This window comes from Cyprinus carpio, chromosome B18 (genome assembly GCF_018340385.1).
Source record: "Cyprinus carpio isolate SPL01 chromosome B18, ASM1834038v1, whole genome shotgun sequence".
Lineage (NCBI taxonomy): Eukaryota > Metazoa > Chordata > Actinopteri > Cypriniformes > Cyprinidae > Cyprinus > Cyprinus carpio.
Genome location: NC_056614.1, coordinates 10,458,794 through 10,480,151, shown reverse-complemented (window position 1 = coordinate 10,480,151; position 21,358 = coordinate 10,458,794). Strand labels below are relative to the sequence as shown.

Below are 21,358 nucleotides of genomic sequence, written 5' to 3'. Positions count from 1 at the left end.
AAGAACATTCTAAGAGTGCAACTTATTAGACACACCAAACTGTATCCTATTTGATTTATTTGGCTTGAATACTCTCAGAATCACAGAAATTGAATTCTGTTAGCAAGTTAGAAATGTTGTGATAGCTAATTTGGAAATAACAGTAATTTAAATCACAATTTACACTGAAAAATAGTTGATTTAACAGAAAAAAAAAACTATTTAAATGCTGTTCATATACCTTACTATGGTAAAACATTCTATTATATTTAACCACATTAAGTCTAAATTACATTTTATACATTTTGACATTCAAAACAAATAGATCTAATTTTAGATGCAAATAAATTTGGATGCAAAAAGCAAGGCCATGCAAAACAATAAAAGGACTTGCCCAGAGATCATATGATAATTTATATTGGTACCTAATGTAGCCTAAGCTACAGTGTTAGTATTTTACACAGAGCGCACGTTCCTCGTCCAGCAGTGACAGATGAAGGAAGGTGGCTCCACCCCTCTACTAACGTCTCCCATCTGAGAGCTCATTCATACTGAAGAAATGTGCTGCACGAGTCACGCTCAACCTAAGCGCGCGCGCGACACATCTATCCACACATGCACGCAGAAGAAACCACAGTGCCACCGTCGTGCAATTAGCAGGTTGAATTTAAAATGGTTATATTATGCACTACGTTTGTTGAACACAAGTGCGTAAAGAAAAACGGATGGGGAACTACAAGCACTTCGTGGAATGCTGTAGCTGGAGGAAACTTCCATGCACTCGGTCTGATCACCAGATCCTCTGAGAGGAAATGAGACAAGTGAAGTCGTGAAAGTTAGACCGAAGGAAAATGTCGGCGACACATGCCTCACCTTTGTCCAACAAAACCAACCAATATGAGGACGAGGACGCGGTCGAGGGCAACTGGCAGCTTCTCTTTGGTTTATCCTTCGCCATCGCCACTGTCACTTGCTTGGGAGGTTTGTACTCGCTTATGTCGCTGCTCAGGATGAGAAGCAAGTCTTCCCTCTGTCTGATAGTGGCTTCTTTATCCATAGACGACCTGATCAGCGTCGTGCCGCTCACGCTCTTCATGATCTTGCAATGGAGGAGCGGAGATGCGAACCGGTCGGGCGCAATGTGCACTCTGTCCGGTCTCCTTTACGTTTTTCAAGGGTTGTCAAGCAATATGAAAGCCTGTCTCATAGTTGCCTACACTTTTTACGTGACAAAACGCTTTGGAGTGTATCAGACAGCTAACCGACCTCTCGGGGTGTTTGTGGCTGTGGTGGTGGTGTGGACGGTGAGTCTCGCGTTCAGCGTCCTGCCCGTGTGTGGCTGGGGTCGCTTCGCCCCCGCATCTCTCGGCTGTCTCCCAGAGAACGACAGCCTGTACGTGCTACTGCTGTTCGCCGTTTACTCACTGTGTTTCTGCGGGATGGTAGTTTGCTCGATTCCTCTCATCTACCAGCTTATGTGCTCCACGGAGGCCCTGAGAACATTTTACCCGAGCTATTTTGAAATTGCCGGGTCGGTTCCGCTGTGTGAGATCCCCTCTCTGTCACGGGATAGCTTGGATAAAAGTTTGGGAACCTACAATGAATTCAACTCAAACACTGACAGTTTAAGGAACAAAACGGAGAAGTATTCTTTCTCATACTCTCCAGCAACCGGTCACTTCCAGAAAGATGAAGCTCATAGTGCACGATATTCCACTGTGTTTTTCTCTCAGAAGCGCTTCTCGATGATTCTGGCAATGGCGCGAATGGTTCTGTGGATGCCAATGATGGTGAGATCTATAAAAGCGATTACTTTTCATTTGAAAAATCATTTATTTGTTACACTGAACTATTAATTATTGTTACACTGTCAAAATGAAAAGGTAGGCTACTTGAGGCCTCATTTTGAGGTTCCTCAGACTATAGAAAGATCAATAACCATTGCTGATCCAATATTGTTAAGTTTGCAATATTTTGTTTTTCACTATATTCATAATGCATGTTATGGATTAATGTTGTAGTCTAATGATTGTTGATTATTGTTTGAAAAAGTGGAGAATGTATTTAAAAATTGGTCCAATCCCATATCAGTTACTGCTCCAAAAACTATCACACCATAATTCATCCTATTGTGTAGTCAAGCAACTTAATATTTCAAGTGCCTTAAAGCCTTTGCTGTCCCCTTACAGTGGGTGACTGGGGAAACTGTTGACAGCTTTTAGACTTCAAGCAGGAGCTCCATGATATAAGTTCCTCAGAGAACTGGCCTTTTTGAAAGAGAACCTTGTGGTTTTCATAAGGTGTACTAGTTTGGGAATCTGAGAAACCACATAAAGTGCCCTATTTGCTTTGCACCTGTCTAAAATGTTGTCTTTAACTGTATTCATAGATATATTTTCTGTTCAACGTCAGGGAATGCCTGAAGGCAATGATATAGACTGACCTTTCAATATAACCTGTCATTGTAAATGTTTCTTTTAATTCAATTTTTCTTTTTTTATAATTATTTGGTGTGTTTAAACATCCTGAAATGATTGGTGATTCACCTATTTTTTTCACTGTTGCCCTTGCAGACCCAAATCCTGGTGAGTCATGCTGTTCATATGCACAGCTCGTCCTTGGAGACTCTCTGTTTTTTCCTGACCTTGCTCTCTGCGGCGGTCACCCCTGTGTTTGTGCTTTCGGAGCGCTGGATCCATCTGCCGTGCGGCTGCTTCATCAACTGCCATCAAGGCTTAGGATCCGAGGTTTCCAACGGTTGGTACACTGATAAAGAACACCATCAGCCTGATGAAGGCAATTTTGTTTTTATGGATTTTTATATAGGTTTATAGAAAGAACCTGGTGGTTTATTTTAATCCATTTAAAATGTTGTATAAATTGTATATTTTGGTATATGTCTTTCATAAATATATCTTATTTATGTGTGTGTTAGAAATAAAATTAAAATAGCTTTCCACATTATCATTTATGTGTTCTTTGCAGCAAAGAAAAGGAGATTTGAATTCAACCTCTCATTCCAGCAAGACTATGGCATTTACAAGATCTCCCACATCAAGTCACCTTCCATCGAGAAACCCACTTTTAACAGTTTATACAGCTGCGATTTCTCTGAGAGCAGAGTGGCAGTGCTGGACAGTGGTCAGATCGGTAAGTTCAGCACCACAGCAGCGGAGGACAGCTCCCTCCACAGCGAGCTGCTGCTTGAAGAGAGAGCAGACAGCCAGCCTCAGAGCTCCACAGAAAGGGACGGACCGTGTAGTGCCTCACCTCATGTTTCTACCTGCGATCGTGAGGATCTTCACCTCGACAACTCATCTGTATTCGATGGTCCTGAGAGGAGGCTGTCCCACGAGGAGTGTCATAAAATCGAGCTGACTGACTGGGAGTGGTGCAGGAGTAAATCAGAAAGGACACCCAGACAGGTAAGATCACACCCATTTAACAGACATAAGGGATTTAAAGGGGAGTTACTTCATTTTGTTGTTGTGGTAAAAAGTAAGCTACAGTAACAGGAAATTATATCATATTTTGTATATCACTGCAGACCCCCATAAAAAGTCTCTTGAAAATATCAGATAATTTGAGCTTTTTATAAAGATGCTATTTAAGTTTTTTAAAAACTATGAATACTTTTCTAAATAATATTGCATAATACTTTTAAGATATAATAATATCCAGTTTTCTCAGCTTTGCTCTAAATACAATTCAATTTTATTGCTTACTATATTATGTGCTTACCGTTAAATATGTGAGTCATATGTGTTACAGGAAGGTTTGCATGAAATGATTTATTTGCCCTTAATCTATTTTGTCAATGCATTTTATCCACCTTATTTTTAACCTAATACTGGACACAACCACTATTATTCTACAGTAGTTATTTACCTATAGCGGCTAATGAATTAGAAGCACATTCACAGTGTGTTTTGTACTTTTACAAGTAGTTTGAACTGAAATGTGTGTTGGCAGTGTGTGTACACAACCAAATAATAAAATGATAAAAATCCACCCAGTGGTTTATTTGCTCAAATCTTTGCCCCTTTCTCGAATCGAGACGATCTCAGATGCCTGTCTGTGTGACATTACAAAAACAGACCCCTCCCACGATAGTTTGATCGACAGTAGCGTTTTCAGCACAGACTGGACTGGCGTCTTACCTTAGACCCGCCCTGAATGAGCTGTCATCAGTTGGCCATTGTTTCACCCCCGCAGATGTAGACAAGAATGACTCCTAAACGATTGAGGTGTTCTGTCATAATGGATGTAATAATGAACATGGCAGTCGTCACTTACTCCCGACATCTGAGCTGCTGAAGACGCAGTGGATTGTTTGTTTTTGAAGGGAATGCATCCCCGATCTACATAAATGCATCTATGTTTACGCAACTCATTCGTGATCCAGCTTCACCTACAGAAGATGTGAGTGGAAGGTTTTTTTTAACGAATCTTTCCAAATCGCCTTTCCTAATAATGTGCAATTTAGCAAATTTCACAATGAATACGGCTAAAGTAAACAGTCTCTCAGAGAGCAGCTCGAAAGAGAGGGGCGGGGTCAGCAGAGCTCATTAACATTTAAAGGAAAATGCCACAAAAGTACATGCTCTGAAAAGACCCTAAAGAATCATATCAACTTGTGGAAAATGGACATCCTATGACCCCTTTAATGTTTACATGGGTAAATCATAAAGCTTAGATACACACTGCTCAGCAGGAGCTGGACTGTGCTGTAAGTCATAGGATTATTCATGTTGCGTGTTAATGGAGGATGAAGAGTTTAATTGACAATAAATTACCTCATGCATTCAATTAATTAATAACTGATGCTACTTTGTTGTATGCCTATGTATTAAAGGTTTATAGATTGTGAATAGTGGAATATGAGGACTGGCGTTGATCTGACTTTCTTCCTCCACTAACATCATTTTGATATGTATTAGCCTTGAAGGCAGCTTGCAGGCACACTCTTATTTAATTTTTTTTTCTTTCACCTAAATGCATTTTTCATCATGATTCACAATTGTAGGCTAATAATAATCCATATAACTTGTATTACATCAGCTATAAATTTAGCTATGCAATAAGCTGAAACATGATTTCATCTGTTTCTTGGTTGTGTTGTATTATAAACTTCCTCTTTATTTTAAACTTCTTTTAAAGTCTCACATCAAGTACAATGCCAAGCATTGGATGGATTGGTGTAAAGCAGGGTACTCCAATCTTTTTTTCATTCAGGAGCTACTTTTTCAGAATGAAAGTGGACAAGGGCTACCTATGTTATAGAATACTTAAATCTCTTAAATAATGTATCAGTCCAAACTGTTATACATGGTATAACATGGTATAATACACTAGAAATGTTCAAAAAGTACTGATAAACACACTAAAATCAGTTTTATGTCAAAAACCAACAAAAGTAGCAGCACTATGCACGTTTTGTTTGCATAAACATTGAAATAAAAACATTAAAAATGTGTTGTGCCTCCATGGGACTCTTACTAACTTTGCTTAATGCTGAGCAAACATGGGTTTACAAATTGAGATCGAATACAAGTATAATGATAAATAAAATACTAAACAAGATCATTAAAATAACTTCACGGCCGATATGTCAAAACAAATAATTGTTTTGCATTGGTGGGGGTTGGGCATGAGTACGTCTTGGCCATGAGATACTGGTAGATTGCAAGTGACCTGTTGGAGAACCCTGGTGTAAAGCATGCCGACACTGGAGCAGTGGGAACGTGTTCTGTGGAGATGGCCCTTTCCTATTTCAGCATGACTGTGTCCCAGCACACAAATCCAGGTCCATAAAGACATGGTTGGATGGGTTTGGTGTGGAAGAACTTGAGCCCTGACCTCAACGCCATCAAATTATGTTTTATTAGCAAAGTTCGGGAGGAGCATGTTCAGATAATCAACTTTATTAGCACAATAGTAAATTATAATAGCGAGCTAGGCCTTCTTGTCCAACATCAGTGCCTGACCTCACAAATGCTCTACTGGTTGAATAGTAAAACATTTCCACAGAACCACTACAAAATCTAGAGAAATTCTTTCCCAGGAGGAGGGAGGTTGTTATATTAGGACCAACCCTGTATTTATGTCAGTGTATTTAAAATGTGTCCCAATATTGTTGTCCATATAGTGCATCTGTCTATCTATATCCATCCATCTTTTTTGTGATCTTGATTTAATATACTGTAAACAAATTATAAGAGCAGGTTTGAGTATAGTTTGGACTGTCCTTTCATTCAGTAAACAGTACACAATTATTGTTGATGGGCAAATGTGGTCGGCTTAGATGGTCTTTCTGTAGATGGTATTTTTGTAATGGGGAAATTACTAATTTTCATAGTACAGAACTCATTTATTTTAAAAGATCTGATAAATTAGTTTAATTATATGACCCATTTAAATGCATAAAGCTGATCTTTCTGCAGCAGTCTTAAGTTTTTTTGTTTATTACTGTTTATTTAGTACCGATAACGATTGATCTTAGCGTTTAAGAGCATTTTCTACGAGTAATTTTACGAATGTTTCACGTGCATTTCCCAAAAATGCACTTAACACAGTTGCACGTAGCCGTGCTTTAAGTGCTACTTAGGAGTCGCTATCCGTTTGTGCTAAAATGTCACCTTACAGAATGGCTCGTAATTGTAGTAGGCTACACGCTCGTTTATTGAAATGTTAACTTAATGCTGCATTCCAGACAGCTCGAATAATATAATATAATATAATATAATATTATAGGCTGTGGCCTAATGGTTAGAGATTTGGACTTGTAACCCGAGTCTCGGTGATGGCAGGAGTTGTAGGTGGGTGGGGAGTGAGTGAACAGCGCTCTCTTCCACCCTCAATACCCATAGCTGAAGTGCCCTTGAGCAAGGCACTGAACCCCCAGTTGCTCCCCGGGTGCTGGATATAGCTGCCCACTGCTCCGGATGTGTGTTCACAGTGTGTTCACTTGTCACTGCTGTGTGTGTGCACTTGGATGGGTTAAATGCAGAGCACCAATTCCGAGTATGGGTTAGCATACTTGGCAAAATGTCACGACATTCACTTCTCTTTCACTTTAATATAATATAATATAATATAATATAATATAATATAATATAATATAATATAATATAATATAAGATTATTTGTAGAGACTTTATTTCCAGGCCCAAGATGGCTGCACGTCAGTAAGTCATTGACAGTTTTTTGTTGTTGTTGTTTTTTTTTTAGTTTTACCTATTTTTCCCAGTCTTTGAAGCATGTTTCCTACATTACTTCTTTTATTCGTTTTTTGTTCAGTCATTTAATTTAGATGTGTATTTGTATTTTTTTTTCTGCCCTTTTTAGTTATTTCATTTATAATTCAAATTTAACTATAATCACATGAATAAAGCACTTGAATAAAGTTAAATATGTCGTCTTACAGTGCACTTATGGCTTTACGATTACTCCAGAGCACTTGTAGATCTACAATGATTTTCAAGTGCTACTTAAGTTACAATGCTTTTGGGAAACAGACCATAATATTAAGATCAGTTGTACGATCGTTTTTAGAAACTTCTTAGTTTCTAAAACTAGGCTGGGGAAGTCGTGGCCTAATGGTTAGAGTGTTGGACTTGCAATCCAAGGGTTGCAAGTTCGAGTCTCGGCCCGGCAGGAATTGTAGGTGGGGGGAGTGAATGTACAGCGCTCTCTCCACCATCAAAACCACGACTGAGGTGCCCTTGAGCAAGGCACCGAACCCCCAACTGCTCCCCGGGCGCCGCAGCATAAATGGCTACCCACTGCTCTGGGTGTGTGTTCATGGTGTGTGTGTGTTCACTGCTGTGTGTGTGAACTTTGGATGGGTTAAAAGCAGAGCACGAATTCCAAGTATGGGTCACCATACTTGGCTGCATGTCATGTCACTGTCACTATCACTTAGGGTTATGAAGGTTTTGGGAAACGCAGCCCTGAATAAGATTTCAAATAAAAGATGTTTACGTATAGTCCACAAAAGAAAATAATAGTACACATTTTCTAAAACACTGTTTTTTACACCAAAAATACACACATCTGTGTTTTTTTTTTTTTTTTTTCAGTGATAGTTGTTCATGAGTCCCTTGTTTGTCCTGAACAGTCTGCAGTTCTTCAGAAAAATCCTTCAGGTCCCACAAATTCTTTGGTTTTTCCAGCATTTTTCCAAGCATTAAGGGAAACTAGGCCACTCGCACACATAAACATCTTAAAAAGCCTGGGTCTTGTTTGCATTTGCCATTTTCTCTGTCTGCTTTCCTGCTTTGACTCTGAGACGGTTTTTATCCTTCATCGCCCCAGTGCCTCTAACTCATCCGGTGGGTGAACTCACATGCAGCTTATACCCTTTCCACAGTCACATGGTCTCTACAACCTCTGATGAGCATTTGAATGATATGCCGTGTTTTGGGCAAAGCTTGCTGGAGGCACACATCATGCTGACATCTCATTCCTCACCCTTTCTATAATTTAGTGAGAAGGAATGAAAGAAGGTAGGAAAAGATCCTTTTCTATGACTGCTGTGCTGAATGGTCAGATGACATCAGATCAAAATGCTTCAATTATTCACAGTCCTCAATCAAGCGTGGCATTTAAATCTATTGCGTGCATGCTCCATGCCGACTGTGTCTCTTTATCATGAAAGGAGCATATCAATGATATTGATAATAACAATGCCACTAAACTGAATTTCTCTGTAGTGTGGCATTACTGTATATGAATTAAGATGCTGACGGGAGAAAGATGGCACAATGGAGCCATGGGTGTTTGTCATAATTTGACCAGAGCTTTTGTTCTCAACATGCCTGATATATACACAGGGCTCATTAAATCACAGAAAACGCCTGGCGAAAAGAATCACATTTATTGGACTGCTGTTTAAATGTCATTGACTTTGTGTGTAATTTAGAGTTTTGGACTTTCAAAATTTATTGTATTGTATTATGATTTTTTTTAAAAATAAGTCTCCATGTCCAGCATAGTATCATCCTGTTAGGCTAAATTTCATAATCATTAAACATCATTGCACTAGATGACATTAATAAAATGTTGCCATTTACTCAGATAAACTACAAGCTCATTTAATGATGAAAGAGTTTATAATAATAATATAGTTGGTAGTTACATAGCTGGCACAGTTCAGATATTTGTTTGCACATACTGTATCTGCACTAGAAATGTTTTAGTAATATTATAAGCAGGGTGTAATGCACTGATTTTTCGAAGGAAGCCTGAAAAAGGATATCTGGGTTGATATCATTTTAATAAATCAACCATAATTCTAACAGTACATGAACCAGTGATCACCATTTCCATTGTATAGAAAAATAAGCAGTTTTGACATGTCTTCCATTGGAAAAGTCACAAGTTTGGTGGGTGGGTAGATGAAAATTATTTTTTAAAGGTGCTACTCAATTGGACCAACCAAATGTATCTGTGACAATCATGCAATCATGATTTTTATCATTAAATTGATGACTCTTTCTGTAAGCTGTAGGCCTAACTTTGACATTTCTTTGATTTTTATTTTTCTTCAGTATTTTCATTATTTTACATTTGAAAGCAGCATTTAAAGACTTAGTTCATCCAAAAATGAAAATTAGTCCATGTTTTACTCACCCTTAAGGCATCCTAGGTATATATGACTTCCAATTGGAGTTAAAAAGTTTAATTGCTCTTCCAAGCTTTATAATGGCATTGGCGGGTGATTTTGTTCAACAGTCCAAAAACAGTCAAATAAAGAACATCCATCCATATTAAAGAGCAGGTCATATGGGTTTTTGAAAAATATCTCTTTTGCAGTTTATAATGTAGCTATCCTTAAATGAAAACAATCTGCAAAGTTGTTAATCAAAAAAGTGCATGATAAATAAAGATATTGTCATCTCAAAAGAGAGAGTCGGTTATGAATCGTCATATTTTCGAATCTTTTGCCGGTAAACGTCACAGGGGAACACATTTGCATAATACCGGCCTGCCTACAAACACTTCCGCTAGTTAGTGTGTTTGCATCATGTTTAAGAAGACGCTGTGTTCAAGGATACCACAGAAATACAATTCAAACCTTTTGTTGTGTATGTCATTTTACCAAGGACTGATTCTCTAAACTTGGCTTTTATCTTCGTTGGCGTCTAATCTTCTTAATTTGGATTAACAAGCTCTCCAAACCACAAACTATAAGTACAATTGATACGGTGTGTACATTTTCAATTGAGTGCTCAAAAAAAGTTTTTGTGCTAATATGTAAAGTATACCTAGTGCAGCTTTAGGTTTCCAGGTAAAGCACAATATTACCGTCTTACTGAAGTAGTTCCGATAATTCGCTGTGAACCCACTATTTCCTAAGAATGTGTTGATTATTGTATACTGATGTTGTTCTAATTACTTTGTTTATTAATTAAAGAATGTAGTGTAGCACACATACATTATAATCATTGTGAAATTGCTTTTTATTGTGCTGCACTGGCAGTTATAGGGTTAATGCGGGAGAGACGAGCAAGTTATGCTGGTGCTCCCATGATACAACTGTTCTGCAATCTGATTAAAAGTTCAGACAGCGTCTTTTGTCTGTCGTTCTTCCAACATTACAGTAGATATATTTTGGTTTACAAACTGTATTGTTTCATCAGTTAGTCACGTTAGCACTCGGCTAACGTATCCACCAAGTGTTCACAATTTAACAGCTAAACTTAAGCTGTTGGCACGATTTGCTTGCATACGTGTTTTTGTATTTTATGTCATTATTATAAGAATGGATTGGAGCACTATATTACTGTTTTATGTAAAGGTGCTTTTTCAATGGTAGCGCTGGCTAAATGGCTCAAGGACTCCTCTCTGTGCCAATCACAACAGGCTTGGCCAGCTGACCAATCAGAGCAGAGTAGGCTTATGAAAGGTAGAGCAAACAGGTTAGCAGAGTAGGCTTACAGAGCAAACAGGTCTGTGGTTGATGCAGTCAATATGGGATTGCACTACATCCTTCAACATCTGGACAAACCAGGGACTTATGCAAGGATCTTGTTTGTGGACTTCAGCTCCGCTTTCAACACCATCATCCCAGACACCCTTAAGAATAACTCACACAGCTCTCTGTACCCACCTCCATCTGTCAGTGGATCACCAGCCTTCTGACAGACAGGCAGCAGCTAGTGAGGCTGGGAAAAATCATCCAACACCCGCACCATCAGCACCGGAGCTCCTCAGGGCTGCATTCTCTCCCCACTGCTCTTCTCCCTCTACACAAATGACTGCACCTTTAAAGACCCCCCTGTCAAGCTCTTGAAGTTTGCAGACGACACCACAGTCATCGGCCTCATTCAGGAAGAGTCTGCTTACAGACAAGAGGTTGAGCAGCTGGCTGTCTGGTGCAGTCACAACAACCTGGAGCTCAACACGCTCAAAACTGTGGAGATGATTGTGGACTTCAGGAGAAACCCCCCTGCACTCCCCCCACTCACCATCATGGACAGCACTGTGTCTGCAGTGGAGTCATTCAGGTTCCTGGGCACCACCATCTCTCAGGACCTGAAATGGGACATTCAGATTGACTCCATTGTGAAAAAGGCCCAGCAGAGGTTGTTCTTCCTTCGTCAGCTGAAAAAGTTCAACCTGCCACAGGCACAGATGACACAGTTTTACTCTGCTATTACTAAGTATGTTCTCTGCTCTTCTATAACTGTCTGGTTTGGGTCAGCCAACAAATCAGATTTAAGAAGACTGCAACGGACTGTTAGGACAGCAGAAAGGATCATTGGTGTGCACCTGCCCAGTCTTCAGGACTTGTACAACTCCAGAGTGAAGAAACAGGCAGGTAACATCATCAAAGACCCCTCTCACCCCGGACACAACCTGTTTGCACTTCTCCCCTCAGGCAGATGCTACAGATCGCTGTGCACTAGAACATCTAGACCAGTGGTTCCCAAAGTGGGGGTCGCGGGACCCCGGCGCAGGGGTCACGAGATGATTTCTATAAAAAAAGTGGAAAAAATATATAGGCCCTATATATTTTTGTTGCAATTAATTTAACCCTTTCGCACGTACGATCACACCGGTGTGATCAGTCTAGGCTGGTCTCTGGAGTGTACGATCACACCGGTCAGTGCATGACGTGAAATTCAAATGTGCTCTCACACGTTGGCTGGCGCTGAGCCAGAGACAGGCGCGCTCAGAGCTGTCATCAGAACTTTTCAGTGTTTTCAACCACATAATGTTTATTTTAGGTTTCAGACATATAAGTACTAAAAAAAAACAATACATTTATGAGTTTGTAAAATACACACTGATGTCAAAGGACGAGGCAATAATAATCCTTTCCATTATAATTAGACACGTTTTTATGCATATCAGATACACATTGTGTAAGTAACTTTAAAGTTTACTCTATTATTCTCCCAGTTCACCATCCACTTACTTTTATGTATTTCGGGAGAAGTGGATGAATTCACGTGTTGTAAATCCAACAGATCCGATTCTCTGAACTGCGTCTGCGGCACAAACTAAGATGGCGGCGCCCATCGCGCATACAGCTCAACTAAAGCGATCGTTATAAAGGTGTTTAAACAACAAAACACTTCCACTTGCATATATTTGACAATCGGAATATCAGCTATTTCATGCCATATCTAACAAATTTGTGAATATTTTGAATAAAAAAGGAAAAATTACATAAAAGCAGATCATCATTCATTCAGCTCAGTTGTTTCTGCGGTGTGTCACGTGACAAGCAATGACGCGTCACCATGGAAACCATAAAGTGACACATCTAAATAACGATCGCCTTGAAAAACTCACGCTGGGGGGTCAGCCAGAATATTTTAAATTTACGTGTGAAAGGGTTAATTCAATACTTGTTAAATGGTGTTTGCAGAAAGTCTGATACAAATAAAAAAATATAATATGTATATATATATATTTTTTTTTAATTCAATTTGTAATTTTGTCCCAGACATTACGAGATTACGTCAGCGTCAATCACAATCAAGTTACGTACGTACATCACGCGCAGCAACACAACGTATCCCGCTGATTGCTAAAGTTAAAGGTGTTTGGAGGCTCCAAAAAAAGGGGTTGTTTGAGGTGGGGGGGGGGGGGTTTCGCGGGGCAGCAGCGCATTTATCATGGGGGTCGCGGGCTTAAAAGTTTGGGAACCCCTGATCTAGACATGCCATCTCCAGCTTAAACAGCTAACATATGATTCATTACCTGTGTTCTGTAATTAATTTCCGTAAATCATTCTACATCTTTAATTATTGCCTTCTCAAGTATTATGTAAATACATATGCAAATCTCTATTATTTATACAATTCTATATAGAGTAAAAATTTACAAATCTGTACATAAATCAATCTACTGTTCCAGATTCTTTCACATTATTTATTGCTAAGTCTTGTTAAATTTATTTTTATTTTTTGTTTTCATGTCAGATGTGTATGTATGTATGTATGTATGTATGTATGTACCAGAAGCACCTTTAAAAAAAAACACAACAAATTCCTTGTGTGTTTGCGCACACCTGGCGAATAAAGCTGATTCTGATTCTGATTGTAGGGGACTCCATCACAATATCAGGACACTTTAAAATACCATATGACCTGACACAGCTCCTAACTGTGACTTCTGCGAACTGTCATACATAGAAGCTATTCCGGCAGATGATGTAGGACGTAGGCATAGGGCAAGCGCCCGTGATTAGTGACAAATGTGGAAGTGCAGTGGAGAGACAGCAAAACAAAAAGCCGGTCATGAATTAGATGTACAAAACGAGGATTTGTAAAGAAAAATGTTGGAGGATTTTGACATAAGCCAAGAGGAGTAAAACTTTGCTTCCTTTGCTCCTGTAAAGAAATGTTGGTTTTCACAACACTCACTCCACAAGCGCTACGCTTACATCCTGTGCATACGCCGGAAAGGCAGTCTTTCATGAATGCATGTACGACAGTTAACAGAAGTTACACAAAACTCTTTAAAATCCTTTTAAATATGGATTTTATTTTATTTTTTACAAAAATGCATCGATTTGCTACAGGAAGCCTTTATTCCCCCGGAGCCATGTGAGGCACATCTAATATGGATGGAATGCACTTTATTTGACTTATTTTGGATGGTTGAACAAAAACACCCGCCTATGCCATTATAAAGCTTGGAAGAGCAAGGACAATTTATTATATAACAACGATTGGATTCGTCTGAAAGAAGAAAGTCATATACACCTAGGATGCCTTGAGGGTGAGTAAAACATGGGCTACTTTTCATTTTTGGGTGAACTAACCCTTTAAACTTAAAGGGGTGGTAGACTGCCTTTTTTCTTTGCTTAATTGTGTTTATGGGGTGCAGTATAACATGTCTTTGTGTTTCATTTGTTAAAAAAATGCCTTATTTTTCATATATTTCACCTATATTGTAAGCCGCTTTCTCCATTGTTATTTGAGAGAACGGCTGACTTTCTGATTCTATGAAGCCACTCCCTCAGAAATAGGCAGTAGGCTCAGATTGGTTAGTTGGCCAGGTGTGTTGTGATTTGCTAAACCGGGTACTGCATGTTTTTCGGAAATTTCACGCCCATTACCATTACGGGCAATAGTTGCATGTGCTCCGGTGGAAAGTATATAATGGTGTCAATATTGCCGTATCAGTTTAAGCCAGAATCAGATCCAGATAGCAGCAATGAAGAGAATCAAGCAGAACCTATGCAAGCACGGCTCTTAAAGGTCTGAGGTTTTTTTTCGTCCTTCAGTACTCTCTTGTTGTATAGCACCTTTCTTAACTTGTGGAGTTACACTGATCCTGTAGTGGCACAGACATGAAACTATGAAGATATGTACCTCTATATGTCATACTTGGTTGGTACCATTTCTTTTGTTCCCTGGAAACTCTGACGGGGTGTTCACAACTTAGGGAACAGGGGTTTTTCATGACAATGCACATTTTGAATGTGGTTCAGCAGTGAGGTCTACTTTGCCACCTTTGCCACCTTTTCTGGCCCAGACACATAGGAAGTCGCACTCTAGTATATGTGATGCTGCACAACCATGTCTTCAGCACTTTGCAGTGTTTTCTCTGTGAAAGTTTGTCTAGTTTCTTTGACAACCCTATACAAACACATACGTCAGTTGTATAAGCATTACTTTTACATAACCAAATCACTAGCGAAATGTACATTTACAAGCCTGTAATCATGTTTATAATTAATTCAATACAAATAAGAATATGTACCTTTCTCAAAGTTCCACACGTCATAGAACTGAGTGATACTGCGTTCCCTCAAATACTTTTGAATCTGTGGATGTCTATCGGTGATTATGTAGTCAACAGCTAAACCATTTGACTCCAGTTTATCCAGGCAACACATCCCTTCTTTTCCATGTGGTAACTGCCTCCCACATCGTTGCTCTATTTTGGGAATAGCAGATTTAAAATATGGAAGCGCTAACAGTAACAGATTGCAGAAAGAGTAACAATTTTTGTGGATATCTAGGAGTTACTCACCTGAATTAGTTAAAGATCCAGAATTTTGTTGGTTTCCACATGCATCAAAGTGCAGCTACCAAATTTGGCTGAGTGTCCTTTGGCACACAATCGAAAGTAGACCGTAAATGATACCAGTAATACAATATTTTATGAAAACTACAATACTGTCAAAAACAGCCTAAATATTATTATTGTTGTAAGCATACCTGGTGTGTCAGTGCGCATATCTCCAGCTAATGGAACATTTCCCTGCTGTTGCAGCTGTGAAATAATATGTAGTTGATCTCTGTTCCACTTGTGTATGATGCTAGGCTCAATGAAATTCCTGGCATGTTTCCTGAAAGTGCTATATTTCATCATCTGGAGGTTCGTGGCCTTGAAAATTTATGAACGAATAAATACAGAAACATAAATTTACATACAAACTGAAAGAACACAGTTATTTTCCTATAAATTTACTTATAATATGGTTAACACATTCTGCAGTTGAACAAAGGATTCGCCGATAAAATATGTTGCAGCAGACAGTAACAGGTTACCAACTGCTGTACTCCCTACTATGGGCTGGCTCTGCCACCGTCTGTGGTACTTGACACTTCTCACAGAGCTAAGTGAATGCCACAAAAGTCCGCATTTGCCTGCTTGATTGTATTACAAATCGGACAGGACCCCCAGTTACTTTCAATAACTCTCTTATAACTCTCTGTATTTTTTTTTCTTCACCTGAGTTAGTCTGGGGATCTTTCCTAAATATAAACAAATATAAAATTGTCTGATTTTCATATGTTCATTGAACAGTAATTAATTTAAAAAAAGTGAAATTTATAACTTATATAAAACTGTTGTATTTATAACTTACGACAATTCAGATTCCTCAGTGGCAGTAGACTCGGGGTTATATGTTGAGTCATGTGGTTCCACTTGTACTTCTGATTCAGTGTCATCCTTTTCCTCCTCCTCCTCCAATACCAGGCGAGGACTCTTGCTGGGTCTGAACATTGAGCCCTTTATTGGTGTCGAAGACAGATGCACATCTTGCAACATGACAGTTGTTTTAGTACAAACATCTTGACTAGAAACTGTTGCCTGAATGCCTATAAGTTCCAAAACCAAAAATATGGTAAACCACCTGACATGCTATTACAAATGAAGTGTACATGGAGACAATTTTCATGTTTGCAATTTTCAATACACAGCATCTAGCACAGTCGCTTACAATTAAATATCATGTTCTAAAAATGAATTTTACAAAGTAATACATAAACACTTAGAGTGTGTACTTCATACCTCTGCTCCTTACGTGGAAATCCCTCAGTGTGCCTGTAGAAATGTCTGTGGCCACTGATTGCATATTTGGCGATATCTCCATGGCAACACTTTCTGACTTCATAGGGTCTGACTGACATCCAACTTCAACACCTACAGATTTACTGGGGAACTCTTGGGTACTTGGACCTTGCTGAAATGTTGACTGTAACAAATGACAATGTGTAATTACTGATAATTTATAGCTAAATATACATTTTATATGTATAACAGTAAAAAGTATGTGGGTAAACACTACATACAACCTGTAAGCAAACCATACTGTACACTGATAACACTAGCGGAAGTTTGCTGGTGTGATTTACATATAATTTTGTTGATGTTTGTACACGTTTGTTTTAGACACACAAAATAGCATTTAACTAACTGGTTACTAAAGCCAAACAGTGTTGCCATTTGTTTACGTTCTTGATAAAAACCAAAAAATTACGTTATAAGGTATACATAGAAAATACATTTGCAAATATTAAAACATACTTACAGGTTGGGGCCCAACAACAGCTGCCTCTGTTTTAAAGTGGGAACTGCTCCATAATTCAGTAATAGCCTCTGTGAATCCAGCATTGAACTTGTGTAGATTTTGGAAGCTGTCTTCCGTAAAGTGTGCAGCACAGACAGCTAAATTAGTATTGTAAATGTCAGGAACATAATTTAACATAAATTTTAACCATTTTTCACTAACTACAGCATCCGTAGGAAGGCCAAAACAGAATACCTGATAGCTGGGTGAAAATAATACCGTTTCGATGGCATGGCTACAACTCTCCACTATAACTCTTCCATTTCTACAAAGCCACAGAACATGGCCTCGCCCCCTTTTTTGCATTTTCCTGGGGGCGGGGTTGATGTAAATTTATGGGTTTGTGACGTAATGGACCTGGGAAGCAACTCGTTGTAGTCCCATACGAGTCGTTTTTGTAGGCATGAAACTGCCAGAATTTTAATAGAATCTCTGTTTGCACTGAACTTTCAACGCCGCAACTTTGCAGATACTGCTCATGCACCAACAGCAACATTACACACTAACTACCATGAAAAAGTGAAATCGCAATCAACCACCCCTTTAAGTTTCCATTTTGTTTGTTTGTGTATCATACTGTGTGACACTTGACTTGACAGCATGTCTCTCTTGTCTTTTCATTTCCAAACAGAGATCAACGGCTGGGTTGGCGATTCCATTATGTGCCTTCCAGGGCACCGTTTCCCTCCATGCCCCCACCGGCAAAACACTGTCCCTCTCCACCTATGAAGTCAGCAGCGATGGCCTCAAGATCTCCCCCAACAATGCCAAGAAAGTTGAGGTGTACCGCTCCAAATCGGTGGGTCACGAACCTAGCGCTGAAGAGCATAACTCTAGCACTGGGGGTGGTGGAGTTGGAGTAGGGTGTGGAGTTGCAGACACCAACGTAAAAATACATCTGGAGGTTCTGGAGATCTGCGACAATGAGGAGGCCATGGACAGCGTGTCTATTGTCTCCAATATCAGCCAGTCATCCACACACGCACGCTCACCTTCACTACGCTACTCTCGTCGTGAGAACCGCTTTGTCTCGTGTGACCTAGGTGAAACGGCCTCATACTCGCTGCTGATCCCCACAAGTAACCCGGATGCAGACAACATTAACATCCACATTCCAGATACAGTGGAAGCACACAGACAGAACAGCCGAAGACAGCACCAGGAGGCTGGAGGTTACCAGGAAGAGATACAGCTGCTTAATGAAGCCTATAGGAGGCAGGCAGGTGATCAGGGCAACTGAAAACTGAAAACCAGAAACACCAGGATAGGCCAATGGGCTGAGAAATCCCTAGGAAGAAGTATAGGATGAAATATTGTGATGAAGGCTCATAGAGTTGCAAGGTCATGGTAGATTAAAGCACCCAGACTTAAAAATATTATCATCCAAGCACATTTAGAGTTAGCAGCGAGATAAGATGTCGCAATGTGAAAATCTAAGAAATCACGAGAGGCATTTGTCTGCTAAACTGTTTGCTTTAGTAAGCCATTGTGGGATAAAAATAGGCTGGATGCAGGATGAGATGTAGTAAATGACTTTAGAATTAAAATTCAAGGTTAGCATGCCATAAGGAAGAGCTGGAGGTTTAGAAAAGGGAAGTGATTTATATGCTAACATGCAAATAAAATGTGATCAGAGATGCAGCAAATCTCAAGATGAGACAAAGAGTTGGTTTGTTCCCTTGATTTCAAGCCTCAGGAATTATAGATCAGGGGGTTACGACAGTAATGGTTACTCTCAGATGGTTAGAAGTGGAGAATGTCTTAGTTTGAATGAAGCTCTGGAGAATAGAACTGAAGCCCTTGAGTGGATGAAAGTTATGTATATGCTGAAATGAAGGTTACTGGGTACAAAGAAGGAGAATGGACTTAACTCGCTTCTCAGATATTCTGTCATTTATTGAATGCAATGGTAAGTGCATAGACAGAAAAGCTTGAAAGGAGAGTTGAATAGAGAAGGATAAATACTGTCACGGGTATGTGCGTTTGTGGTGAGATAGACAACAAACAGGATTGCGAGGGCGTGTGTGCGAGGAAAAAAACGAAAATAAATCCATTAAAGTATTCTAGCTCAGGCAGAAACCATATACCATACTAAAATAAAACATTCCAAATGTGTACATCACAATTTTTTTTATTATGTTGCTCTGCATAAAACAGTCAAGGTGTATTCCCTCACTGTGTTGTCTAATGTGTGTGACTGTTTAAAGGAATGTTCTGTGTTCAGCGCAAGTTAACTTGCACCTGTGGCAAAATGTTGATTTTGTCCCTCCTATTCTTTTTTTCTTTTCTTTTTTTTTTAAGCAGACATTTGGATTATAGAGAGACTTAAATTTTTTTTTTAAAAAAAGATGTGAATGTCAAAATGTAAATGTTAAAATAATCAACCAAAAATTAAACAGTGTCATTAAAAACACAGACAAACCTATTTTGTGTAAATTTCACTGTAAAGAAAACAATACCTAAAACCTTTTAGTTTACATTTTTGTTTTTTCAAAGCGGACAGTTTCTGCCAATCTCATGTTGATCTTGTGTACCTATAGAGTATTATTGTATCCTTCATATCTCTGAAGAGTCTTTATTTTTGTCAGATTTACAAAAGACAGATATAGATGTACCGCTTCTCAGTCAAGCAGTTGAGATCCTGGGGGCGTGCCATGGGCGGAGTTAAAGAGTCACAGGCACGCAAAGCATTTGTAGCAGTCATCTGTAAGCTGTGACATCAACATAAACAAAACAGTAATAAAAACTTAATGGACTTAAATATGGCTAAAAATCAGATCCAGCCATATATATCTGATCCAGAATCGCATCCTGACCTTTATGATGTCATACAGGGCCATACTCGAGAAAAAAAAAAAAAAAAAAAAAAAAAACCTTTCTGAAACTTATACAAACCCTAATGGAGTGTCTTTGGCACAGTCCAACTTGTTTTCTGAGACTTTGGTCATGTTTAGCATGAGAATACAACTCTTTAGCACTGTAACTAAGTCAGAACGTGTGAGATAGCATTAGACATCCCCTTTAAAGAAAACTAGAAAAAAGTGAAAAAGTATTATTCACCATGCCACAAATGCTGTTGATTACTTGAATTAGGCCCAGAATATTCCTTTAGTTGCAATCTTAGTTTGTATGAATATGTAAATGCTGATAGCTGTATTCTGTATGTGGTTATTTCTACATCTTTTTCATTGTACTAAAGCCCTGAACTTACGTTCTGCTTAATATGCATTCCCGACATGACTGCTGAGAAAAAGCGAAAGAGATTCTGTCCACAAATGTAGATGTGAGCGTGATGCATGAGCCTATTTTAGGTGTTAATTTGTGTGCAAATGTGCTCATTTTTGAGCCACTTAGGAATTTTCAGCGCACTGCTTCTGCAATCAGAAACATGACCCTGGCCACTCGCTTGCATTTAATACTAGCATATATTCAGCTCTCAAATGGACCATTCATGGACGATTCAGTGGATCCCAGTAAAATGAAGGCATGATTACGCTGTGTTTCATTTGAGCTCTGCTGTATCAATATGTGAATCTACTATTTAAAAATGTGAAAATTAAATGCAAAGGCCATTCGTGGAGGCTCATGTAGCTCTAATAACTCTAATATCTAATAATTCACTGTAGATATGATTTATTGTTATTTTTAAATGTCAATTGTCTGTGTGTATGTGTGTGTTTATATATGTGTTATGTATTCAGAATAGCAGATTATTTGTTTTAGCCTTGTGTTTTCAAGCAGCAAAATAGCTGAGGCATAATGCTACAAAATATTTTCATCTATCCAGTGTTCTCATTAAAGATTTATTTACAGAAAATTGCCTCATTCAAGAGTGTAGATGGGTTTATTCCCATTTGTATGCAACAGCTCTTCACTGAACCAACTCCCATGGTCTCTTTATAAATTATCCACATCTGCAAATGGGACAGAAATGCCCATGTCTGGATACCTAATGTTTTAAAGATAGTGTGGCAAAGTGGTCTTTTTGCAGCAATATTCAACACTCAAGAGATATACAATAGACTACGCCACCCTGGGACTATACCAGGGAAT

General features: G+C 39.0%; 1 protein-coding gene across 1 annotated transcript; it reads left to right on the top strand.

Annotated features, from left to right (window-relative positions):
• Nucleotides 1-525: 525 nt before the first annotated feature.
• On the top strand, nucleotides 526-21,122 carry LOC109054498 (probable G-protein coupled receptor 149). Its single transcript, XM_019071751.2, has 4 exons — nucleotides 526-1,769; nucleotides 2,553-2,736; nucleotides 2,965-3,404; nucleotides 17,937-21,122. The coding sequence occupies exons 1-4, from the start codon at nucleotides 831-833 to the stop codon at nucleotides 18,543-18,545; spliced, it is 2,172 nt and encodes a 723-aa protein (XP_018927296.1). The 5' UTR covers nucleotides 526-830; the 3' UTR covers nucleotides 18,546-21,122.
• Nucleotides 21,123-21,358: the final 236 nt, after the last annotated feature.